At 46.6% G+C, this 11,027-nt stretch overlaps 3 protein-coding genes across 3 annotated transcripts; 2 read left to right on the forward strand and 1 right to left on the reverse strand.

Moving 5' to 3' along the window:
• The first annotated feature begins 815 nt into the window (after positions 1-815).
• BT62DRAFT_581704 (APC amino acid permease) lies at positions 816-3,587 on the forward strand. Its single transcript, XM_043181503.1, has 19 exons — positions 816-988; positions 1,045-1,066; positions 1,123-1,131; positions 1,185-1,244; positions 1,295-1,376; positions 1,429-1,438; positions 1,494-1,579; positions 1,630-1,782; positions 1,834-2,042; positions 2,096-2,110; positions 2,168-2,180; positions 2,232-2,251; positions 2,311-2,520; positions 2,568-2,599; positions 2,649-2,767; positions 2,817-2,927; positions 2,981-3,126; positions 3,186-3,309; positions 3,370-3,587. The coding sequence occupies exons 1-19, from the start codon at positions 909-911 to the stop codon at positions 3,456-3,458; spliced, it is 1,590 nt and encodes a 529-aa protein (XP_043034067.1). The 5' UTR covers positions 816-908; the 3' UTR covers positions 3,459-3,587.
• Positions 3,510-5,570, reverse strand: BT62DRAFT_997708 (uncharacterized protein). The gene is made up of 3 exons (XM_043190674.1): positions 5,509-5,570; positions 5,243-5,441; positions 3,510-5,189 (listed from the first exon to the last, which is right to left on the reverse strand). Exons 2-3 carry the CDS (start codon positions 5,252-5,254, stop codon positions 3,717-3,719), a joined length of 1,485 nt encoding a protein of 494 aa, XP_043034068.1. The 5' UTR covers positions 5,255-5,441; positions 5,509-5,570; the 3' UTR covers positions 3,510-3,716.
• Positions 5,571-5,864: 294 nt separating this feature from the next.
• Positions 5,865-7,203, forward strand: BT62DRAFT_956918 (kinase-like protein). Its single transcript, XM_043188394.1, has 2 exons — positions 5,865-6,001; positions 6,063-7,203. Exon 2 carries the CDS (start codon positions 6,131-6,133, stop codon positions 6,788-6,790), a length of 660 nt encoding a protein of 219 aa, XP_043034069.1. The 5' UTR covers positions 5,865-6,001; positions 6,063-6,130; the 3' UTR covers positions 6,791-7,203.
• The last annotated feature ends 3,824 nt before the right edge of the window (positions 7,204-11,027 follow it).

Here is an 11,027-nt window from a genome sequence, read left to right on the forward strand (position 1 = left end):
TACTCCGCTGCGACAGGACCGTGACCCAACGCATCGACTCTTGCCTCGAACACTGATCTCTGTCGCCCGATATACCGTCTACATCGCCGGCTCTTGGCCCTTTGGCATTAACTATACCTTTGTTGATTGACCTCGGATGCGATTCCTCCGTTCGGGACATTACAGATGTCGGAGTCTATCTATCATTGTACTGATGGTCTTCATCCAGCGCAGGAATCATATCGCCGTCCCTGATACTGTTGATTTCTAGCACGTACCTGGGCGCATTCAATGTTCAATGTTATGTATTAGGTATAGTGTTCAATTGTATCTATGCAAGTCTCCTATGTGCAGCCACTTGTCAGTGTCACTCTGCCATGGCTAATCCCTTCACATACAACTTGTAAAAATAAAATCGCAGTCCATTATTGGAAGCCCACCCACTCTTTGTCTGTGTTTCTACCTAGAGTTGCACCTCTTGCCGCCAGCGTCCATTGGTCGTGGTCGTGACTCCTCGTGTGCTATCGACTTGGCAGCCAGAAAGGTATACGGAAATTTGGTACCATGACCTATTTCCCCGATCCACTTTAATTATTGCATTTACCAAGATTCGTCTGTCTCTGGGCCCGTTCGAAAGTCCTGGTCAATATTTTTCCCAAGATGAGCCGGCTCTACACCTGAACAATCGACGCCGCGGGTAAGCCATTCAGTGGTGCGGGCTCGACCCCTGGCCGTGCTCAGAGATAACGTTGCAGAATGCCAGTGATCCATCAAATGCCAATCCCCGAGTCGCGACTTAACACCACGGGTACGTCCTTTTCGGGCAATTCGTGCATGTGCTCTTATCGTGTATCCACAACCAGATCCATTTTTAAGTACGATGGATCGTTTTATGATAGCCTCCGACCTTTCACTTTCTTGCATTCAACATGGCCGATGCACTTCATGACCATGTCATCGAAAACGACGAGGAGGATTTGGCTCGTATGGGATACAGGCAGGAGCTCAGGTACGTTTTCACTCGCTAATGTCCTCACGAGACTGATTCGAGCCCCGGTGTACCAGACGAGAATTGGGTTTGATGCAGGTACGCTTTTGCGGAACGAATCACGAACAGATACCTTTTAATTCCGTTTGCAACAGAACTTCGGGGTACCTTTTTTTTCGCGACCTATCCATCTAGCGCGTTCAAACCCAATATTCAGGTGTCCTTCTCGATCATATCCGTGGTGACCGGTATGTCGTCGCTGTTTCTGTTTGGACTGGTGAGCGCCCCGCGTCTGAAAACCCATTATACGCTAATTAAGTTGAAAAGAACACCGGAGGTCCTGCTGTCATGGTGTGGGGATGGATTGTTGTCTCAATATTCACTATGTTCGTGGGGCTATCCATGGCCGGTACGTCACAATTCTCTCTCTCTCTTTGATATGCATGCTAACACGTCGGTAGAGGTCTGCAGGTTAAATCGCTTTCATCATCACTTGACGTCAACATTTACTCATCTTTCCGACCAGTGCGCATCCAACGTCAGGGGGTCCTTATTTCTGGGCAGCCATGCTTTCAAAACCACAACACTCTGCCATGGCGTCATGGATATGCGGTACGCATGTCCGTCGCTCATTTCGGCACGTTGATCGTTGATTTTTGTAGGCTGGTTCAATCTTCTCGGCCAAGTCGCCGTCACCACCGGTATCAGTTTCGCTTGTGCCAGCTTCTTGTCCACAGTGTGCACGTTCAAGACCAACTTTGTACCTACTTCGCGAACTCAGATTGGTGTCTACGCAGCTGTTTTGGTCACACAAGGTCAGCATAACTCCCTTCGTTTAATCCGGTCTCCGTTTGATGGCCATGTAGGCTTGATCAACACGTTTGGCGTACACATTCTGCATTACCTGAATAACATCTCCGTGTGGTGGCACGCCCTTGGAACCTTTTCTCTGGTGATCGCCATTCTCGCGAAGGCTCCAACGCATCAGTCAGCCGAATTTGTCTTTACCCACTTTATCGATGGTACAGGTGGATGGGGTGAAAGGGCTAGTCACGCCTACGTCGTGGTTATTGGTGTATGTCCCCTAAAATGCTTTCAAACATTTCGCGATTGACGCACATCGCGTAGACTCTTATGGCACAAGTAAGTTTCCGCAGGATAACCTTGTTCATACGTTGATGCGTCCCTCTATGTTACCAGTATACTCTCACAGGTGTGCAATGTTCGTCATTTTTCTATATACTTACCCTGACCGTTCTCGCAGGATTTGATGCTAGTGCTCACGTGCGTTTGATTTGAGTTCTTCGCACCCTCCGATGCCTCTTATTAACAGAAAATCACAGATGACGGAAGAAACGCGCAACGCCGCCATGTCAGGAAGTATCGGCATCGTCATGGCTATCGGCGTGTCATCCATTTTGGGATGGTATCTTCTTCTCGGGTTGCTTTTCTCCATTCAAGACCTCGATGCGACTGTGAATTCATCCACCGGACAACCAGTGGCTCAAATATTTTTGGACACCGTCGGAACCGACGGCGCAATTGTCCTTATGGTATGTTTCTAAAAATTCGCTCATGCTCTTGGCTTACTATTTTCTAGGTCATCATTATCGGATGTATGTTTTTCTGCGGGTAAGTATAGCTTTTCTCGCATGTGTCGTCCTACTGATGGTAAAGTAAGGACGTTCTCAATCACGTCGAATTCCCGTATGATGTATGCATTTGCTCGGGATGGTGGTATTCCAGGATCCAAGTTCTTCGCGGTCGTCAGCTCTAAATGGAGGTCGCCCATACGAACCGGTATGTGCCTCTGCCATAAAAGTAGCTCTTATCGCCTATCCTTCCTTAGTGTGGCTTGCTTGTACCTTGAGTTTCATTCTGGGCTTGCCTAGTTTAGGCAGCACAGTCGCGTTCTCAGCGGCTACATCTATCGCTACGATTGGCCTGTATATCTCTTACGGTAAGCGTATTTATATTTCCAATTGTAGGCGCTTCCTTGATCAATTGGTGCAGGTATACCTGTCGCACTTCGTGTCATAAACCGAGAAAACTTTGTCCGAGGTCCATTCCATCTTGGCTCATTTTCATACCCGGTGGCGATAGCCGCGGTGCTGTGGATCATGTTCATCTCCATTGCTTTCATCCTTCCTCAAGTAAATGTACGTGTCAATATCCCGTGGGAAATACGGAATATCAGGCTCATTTCCTGTTGGAACAGCCCGTGGATTCGCAAACTTTCAATTACTCCATTGTGGCGGTTGGCATCGTTATTACCTATAGTTTCGGGTACTGGTTCCTCAGTGCGAGAAAGTGGTTTACTGGACCCGTTAAGCAGATTGCTGGTAAGCTGTTACTTTTTCCTATGAATGGAAGTGCACGAGAGGCTCATTTTACATCTATAGCTGAAGAGATGGGTATTGATGTTATGGACCCCAGTACAGCCAGCAAGTACGAAACTGAAATGAAAGCGCGGGAGGCATCTGGCATGTAGAGTTCTTTTCGGTATATATATAATTTGTTAATATTTGATGACTATTTATTTCATATGTGTGCTTCTCATACTTGAGAAGAGGTCTCGTAACCTGTGGCCATCGCTATACAGCAGATACTGTTTCCCAGAGAAAGATAAGTCAAAGGTCAAACAACGAAGGTTCATAACATTACCCACTAAGTTACATGTAGAGGCCCACGATCACATGAAAAAACATAATATCGTATCACGACGCAGAGACTTGAGACACCACGACAATCAAGAGAAAAAACCTTGCATCCAAAACGACATGTTCCTGTCACCCCATGCATAATTATCTTCCCACAGATCGACCCCTATACCGTGTGCCTCAAGGTCTTCCCGACCTTCGGTCCACTGCGTGGAGGGAATTCCCACTGTCTTGAGAGCAGGGAAGCGGCCTGATTCGGGATAAAGAAGTGGCCATTTGTCATCCCACGCATACTGGATACGCAGATTATGCAGTGTTGCATGGCACGGACACGATAATCCAATGCTTCCCAGAGCTAACCCTTCGAGGTTGGGGAACTGGTTGAGTATAGATTGTGCGCCGTCAGTCTCTTCACCAAGCATATCGAGGGTCAGGAATCTAGTCTGTTGACCATACTTGTTCGCAAAGGCTGATGCATATTGGAAATCACGCAAGTGACGCTCGGCATCATGGAGGTCGTCACTAGTGCGATTGAGGTGTAATCGCAGTGCAGAGAGAGATGGTAGTCTGGTGTTTCCTAGGGCCTCTAAGAGCCCTGTATCACTATCATCGAAGGCGATATGAATTTCGCGGAGTAGGGGGAATCCGGAGGGAGGCAACACAAATGTTTGCCTGCCGCTGGAAAACGTCATGGTACCGCCAGTGTGAGTTACCCGTATTACAGACCCCGCATTAAGCCATACCAATGTCCTTCGGACAGTCCAGAGCACCTGAGAAAGTGCACTTGCTATGTAATTATTGCAATCGAATACGGAAAGAGGGGGACGGGCGCTAGCGATAGCATAAGCAATGCGCCTGTCAAGAGGGGATGATATTTTGAGGTGGGTGAGATGGACGCAGTGGCTGATGATCTGTGCGAAAAGGACATAGTCTGCAACCTGTTCATTGGAAAGAGAAAACGAGCCACAAAGTCGGGCAAGGGGAAAATACGGAGGCATCGCTGCGAAGACATTTTTCAGAGTCTCCATGCCTGCCTGCCCTTCGAAGGTCCAGTTGTGATCAATGTCGAATCCGATTCTAATTGTTTCCGACCTGTTACCCGAAAAGACCGTTCGACAAAGATCGACGACGGAAGATGCCATAGCGGCCCTGCCTTTGATTATGAGATTTATTGGGCGAGCGAGGCTGGCATTATTGTCACTGAGGACCGTCAGCAGGTCGGCCCAGGCTGCAGGAACAGAGGTGAGCGTCGCAGCCATTAGCCTGACCTGGAAAGATAGAGGGACGGAAGAAAATCGTTCGGAGGATAGCAAAGTATTTAATTGGGAAGGAGGAGGGTAGACTGCCGTTCCTGTGCCAAAGATCGGCCTGTGCTCAAAGTAGGATTTCCAGAGCAGTGGCGACTGAAGCAAGAGATCTCTCCACGACTTGCATACGAGGGTCAAGATCCATGGGCTTTCCGCGTAGGATAGACGTCCAAGAGGCCATGGATCCCATGATTGTATCAGCGTGGAAAATACGCTAAAGAATAGTTCCTCAGGTAGGGTGTGAATAGGTCCCGACTACAAAACAGTAAATGGGAGACTGCGCTGCAACTTTATTCTTGAAAACTTACTCTGATATCCATTAGGCGTATCGAGATAGGGCTAATAGAGCAGATGGCGGTCTGAGGCTGAGTAATACTTAGGCTTCCTGATCACGATCGATATCGAGTGGCCCATTTGTTCTCATTCACCCTCCCACGCATCGTGGGCGTTGTGGACCCCTTCGAATGATGAAATCGCTGTTCCTTGAATATATTTTGTGCGGGGTGTCTGGACAGTGTGGGCATGCGTTATCCCAATGTTTACCTAGGTTTCCTATTCGTAGAGTAACGCTTACAAGTAACAATAATCGTATATGTCAGCCTCTCAGTACATCGCTCGCTCGGCCGTCGTCTAATCTAGACTGGTATCATTCCGAAGCCTCCAAAGAAAGAGCCATTTCTCACCGATATGTCGACAACCCATACATGTTCACTGAGGTCCGATCTCCTGGTTCTTGATACAAAGTTGCACAACGCACAGTAATGCAAACCTCCAATTAGAACAGGGAAATTAGGCAGAGGCTGAGGTATTCATGATTGAATCGCAGGCGACATACAACAGAAAATTAATTCCGGGACAATTCGGATTTTATGTGTTGCAAGCACGGATTATCGGGCCGTGCCTTCGGAGTTCGAACATGTCATCTGACGACTCAAGAGCAGCAAAAGGCTGGCCTCGTCGTCCGGGACGGTTCGACTTTTTAGAAAGCTATTCCTTTTACTGGGAATGCAAAATCTGGTACTGGGGAGCTACTGGTCTATCGAACGCTGTATCATGCCTGTGGGATTGTAGGTCCTGGCCCTTTCTCCCTGAAGAGACTATTCCTGATGAGCTTTCAAAACGTTTCAGTGACTATTGGACGCCGTTTTTATGTCAAGTCATATCATAGGTGTCCTATATCTACAGACCTTGCGACGATGCATTTCGTCAGGTCACACACCAACATTCCCATTCCTCGCGTCTATTTTAGTTTTCGCTGGCTCTCCTACCGCTATGTAATCATGGATCGCATTCCTGGTGTAGAACTTGATGACGTCTGGCGAGACATGCCTCTAGATGGAAAAATCGCCATCGCAGCACAGCTGAGAGGCTATTTCAATCAGCTACGTGCCATTCCACCTTCCGCCTCCCCTACTATCTGCTCCGTCACCGGGGGACCTTTCATTTGCAGTCGCCTGCACGCAGACATGGAGTGGTGTGGGCCTTTCCAAGATGAGGAACACATGAACTCCCAGTTGCGACGCCTCCGACCCCTAGAGAAGTTTGATGAAATTGTTCAGGCCAGTCATCGGCTCGTGCATCCCCTAGTTTTTACTCATAATGATTTTGCACCCCGCAATGTCATGGTGAAGGAGACGCCTCTTGGTTGGAAAGTAACTGGTGTCATTGACTGGGAATGTGCCGGCTGGCTTCCTTCTCATTGGGAGTACTGCAAATCACTCAATTGGAACTGTTTAAATGCGAACTGTGGTTCTTGGAATTGGGAAGGCTGGATACCTAAAATACTCGAGCCGTTCGACCTGGAAGCAGAGGCAGATAGAAAGCTGTTACCTCCTCCGACGTTCCATGTCCTGTAGCAGACATTTGATTTTCCTACTATGTTCACCCTCCCACGTACCCTGCCACCCTCCAACTCATTTCCCACTACACGCAGCGCATCCCAAGCGTCGTCCTCTGTACCTATCGTCGTCGAGCTGACTGGTGGCTGATTTCCCTTCAATGGGTCCATGGCTTCTGATAGTAGTCGATAGTCGGTGTTCCTGTTTATTCAGTGTCTTTTTTAAGGTTTCAGTACTTCATTTGATGGGAGATAAAGCACGATGGGTTCTGGTTGATGGCTATCGTTGAAGGACCATTTGGTCGCAGTTGTCGTTCGCAGTTTACGTGCCACAGACGTTACCCCAGCGCTTGGGGACGCATCGAACCATCTAAATAAGACGTATACATGATGAGCTAGTAAACAACGTAAATAAAACGGACATATAATCAGATACAAATTTGTTCCCTCACGCATCCGCCGCCTTCCTAGGAACGTTGTGATAGAAATTTTCTCTCATATTATCCATCCTTCAGCAGGCAGTCTAATTGTCCGCTTGGGTCTCTGGCCACTGTGCTACGTCACTTCATCCTGCCGCGAATCTTTATCCATGAAATTTTATCTATATGAGATGGCGGGAACATGCCAGTGTCGGAGTGGATTCAGAAGGCCGCGATGAACGGAGAGACGGCAACGCCTCTGCTAAACCAGATTCTTGGAAGCTGAAATTCATCACGATCCGCCCACTTCTTTCAATCACTACGCACGAAATCCAATCGAAATAAAGAATAAACTATTACAATGATATGGCGACGCCAACTTGAATCACAATTCACCGCATACTTAATTTCATATCAGTTCCAGAATCCACCCTTTTACATTGCAGCTCATAATGTCTATTCCCCATTGCTTTCAAAAGTTCTTACCCTTGTCAACTATCTAATGGATGGGAGTGGTGATTGTAGATATTATATATTAGATGCTGTATGTGTCACGTTACATGTGGCATGCCAGTACGCGACACTATATAATTCGATTGAGACACGGAGCAAAGCCTTAGGCAAGAGCTATGAATTACGTGGCATATAAGAAATATAACTTGGAGCAAAACCAAGCAGATGTCAACATGTGCACCACAGCATATTCCACAAAGGTATAATGTAGCAAACTAACAAAATGAAACAAATCTTGGGCATGGGGAAATAATCAGAGAGAACACAATTGTTGGCTCAGGCGGTCTGCTATACAAATCATGTCAACTCTGACGAAAGAAGACATCAAAATAAGTTGACAGACTAGAAGTTATGCGCAGCTACTGCTCATCCAAGATATGCATGCCATTCACTAACTGACCAACATACTGAGTGCTGGTAGAGCCTGCCAACACAGAAACCTCGCAAGTGAGTCCTTTTATGTGGGAAACATAATAATAATATGCATCTTGGTCCTCAAGGTGACTGCTGGGCATTGCCAAGAACCAGCCATTGTGCATGACCATTTGCAGCATTCAGATGACCCACTGAGCACAGGACCAATCATCTCGTCCATGCAGTAATGGTGTGACTCCCTGTGAGGGCTCTTGTTGCACCAAGAACAAGGAGGCATCATTATAAGAAATACTGAGAGGTGGCAGCTGGATCATGGACAAGAACTTTTGTGTGTTCAACACTCTAGACCCCAAGCCTTGCTTGTAATCTGTGTACTAAGAATTGGTGTTGTTGTGGAAGCCAATTTGGTAAAAATCAAGAGCTGTATGAAGGCTATAGGCAGGAGGCCTAGGGAGAGCAATGGACCAATGATATTTTCTCTGACCAAAGTCTGAGTAATAGAGCATGATATAGATATGTGTTAAGACATTAGAGAGAGGAGGATTCATTGAAGGATCTTGGGGCTGGAATGATCAGAAGATTGGCATAAAGATGGAGAGGGGAGCCTGGGGACTCAGATCTAGAAGTGGAGTGACTTGCTGCTTCAAGCAGTCAATCTATAGGGGTTTTTATCTCCTGTGGAATTTGATGAGTGGATGATTGGCATCTATTGGAGCCTCAAGACCTCTGCCAAAGCACAATAGTATATGCCATATTGATATATGGTGTTGAGAGGCCTGGAAACTCGAATTTTGTTGGATTAGCAAGCAGGAGCTCTGTCATATCCTGCCAGCCAAGCTCGATACCCCTTTATGTCAGGATGGACTATATATATTGAATACAGTCTGTCGAGCACCCTCACCATGTTTCTGCTTATCACTATACTGTGTGAGAGTGAGTATCTACTTATATTACTTTGTTTATGTCACTGATTGGTATTCTGTAGTCTACATTATAGCTAACAGCAAACTCTATTAGATGCTACAAATGTGCATCACTTTTTTAGAGGTTATACGGCCCTGAGAATTACTCTATCCCATTCTTCATACTCAAATGACTTCCATTATTACTGCCTTGACTACAGGCCTACCATCGAACGTCCTCACACTGAACATGTCTGGTGACAACTGGTCCATCTTCTACCTCCACTTTTCCACTGGTGTTCAAGCCAAAGGGAAATAGGATCACTTTGATGGATCCAAGCTCAAACTCTCTCTCACTACACCCACAACAGCTCTCATGGCTGAGCTAGATGAATGGGAGAAAGATGAGGCTATAGCTAAAAACCTCCTGCTCTTGAAGATCCTTGACTCAGTCGCTATAAAGATTCAGTGTCTTCCCACAGTTGCTGTAGCCTGGTCAAAGATTGAAAAAGAGTTTACCGATAAGAGTGGCTATGCACAAACTGACCTTCAGCAGCAGTTTATAGAGTCACATTGCCCAGCCAAAGACAATGTTCATGAGTTTCTTGACAGTCTGTCAATGAAACAGGAGTCATTAGCTTCTATCAGTGTCATCATTGAGGAGAAGGATTACCGCTCAATGATTCTCACCTCTATCTCTCTCTATTTTGCCAAGCATGCATCGACTCTCCTTACAGCAGCAAAGCTTTTTAGTTCCAACAAGAAAGTCAATCCTAAGAACCTGATCCATGCTATTTCTGAGGAATATGACTGACTGGAGCATGAGCGAGCCAAGTGTAGTCAGCAGTCTGGAAAGAAAAAGGACTCAGAGCAAGATGAAGCCATGTCTGTTTTATCAAGCTCAGATGGCAATAAGAAGAGCAAGAAACCTGGCAAGAAATTGTGCTGGGGATGTGGAAAAGAAGGACACTTCAAAAACAAATGCTCCAAGAAGAAGTCATCAGACAATGACAGCAAGGCCTCTAGATCGAAGGATGAAATAGCCAATGTGGCTGAGGAATCATTGGATTCAGACTGGGAAGCCAATGGTGCATTCGGAGTTGATAATGCTAGCAATATGCTATCGCTGGCTGCAGTTTCTGAGTCAGATGAGTCTGAAGTTGAGAGCTTATCAGAGGACTCAGAGGATGAAGACAATGGTACTAACCTTTTTTTGGAGATTGGTGATGAGTCATGGGATGATGTTACGCGCATGCCGCCGGCCTCCGTGTCACCTCAACCAACCGCGAATCCAATCACACCACCCACTGGACTCCGACCGCTTCCCATTACCTACTAATTTCATTTCACCAGTATCATTTCACATCCGTATTTCACATTGTAATATCTAGACCCCGAACTCGGTAACGAATACCGACACCGGAACCCAATGGAACCCGACTCGGAATTAGCTACCATTAGTATATAAAGCCATGTATATCATCGTAGCTACTCAGTTCGAATATCAACTTGGATAAGCCATCTACACTTCGCACTCGCCTCAACTCCTTCTTATCTCGTCCATCGGATTCCGCTCCAAAGGATATTCCTGTTCTCTTCCCTGACGGAACTCCGTTCCGCCCATCCAGATCCTTGGGCTTCGACTCAAGGGTGACGTTGCCAATAGCTTCGTCGACGCCCACGCACTCCGCCGGACTCCGCGCGTGCACTCAAGCCTACTCGATTGGCACGTTCCTAACAGATGAGTTGAGCAGCATGTTATTCTCAGATGTTGACTGAAGTGATGTGAACTCCTTTGTTGACAAGCAATTAGATGCCACATCTGGCATGCCAACTTTGGAGAATATATCTGCTTCTGAAGAGTCAGTCACAGCTATTATCAACACTGTAAACTCATCTGATGTTCAAATTCATACTGAACTCTATGACTCCAGCTGTACACACTATATTTCTGTTGCGGGACGACACAAGTACCTGATGTCAACCTTATATAAGCATAGACAGTTTTGTCCTGAGTCGACGGTCAATTGCCTTTAAGCAATTGACC

The sequence above is a fragment of the Guyanagaster necrorhizus genome (assembly GCF_019112545.1).
Source record: "Guyanagaster necrorhizus MCA 3950 unplaced genomic scaffold BT62scaffold_48, whole genome shotgun sequence".
Taxonomy (NCBI): Eukaryota; Fungi; Basidiomycota; class Agaricomycetes; order Agaricales; family Physalacriaceae; genus Guyanagaster; species Guyanagaster necrorhizus.

Coding starts and splice junctions, on each gene's coding strand:
- BT62DRAFT_581704 (XM_043181503.1), top strand. CDS start 909: ATGGCCGATGCACTTCATGACCATGTCATCGAAAACGACGAGGAGGAT. Junction 989..1,044: donor GGATACAGGCAGGAGCTCAG/GTACGTTTTCAC, acceptor CCGGTGTACCAG/ACGAGAATTGGGTTTGATGC. Junction 2,252..2,310: donor GATTTGATGCTAGTGCTCAC/GTGCGTTTGATT, acceptor AGAAAATCACAG/ATGACGGAAGAAACGCGCAA.
- BT62DRAFT_956918 (XM_043188394.1), top strand. CDS start 6,131: ATGCATTTCGTCAGGTCACACACCAACATTCCCATTCCTCGCGTCTAT.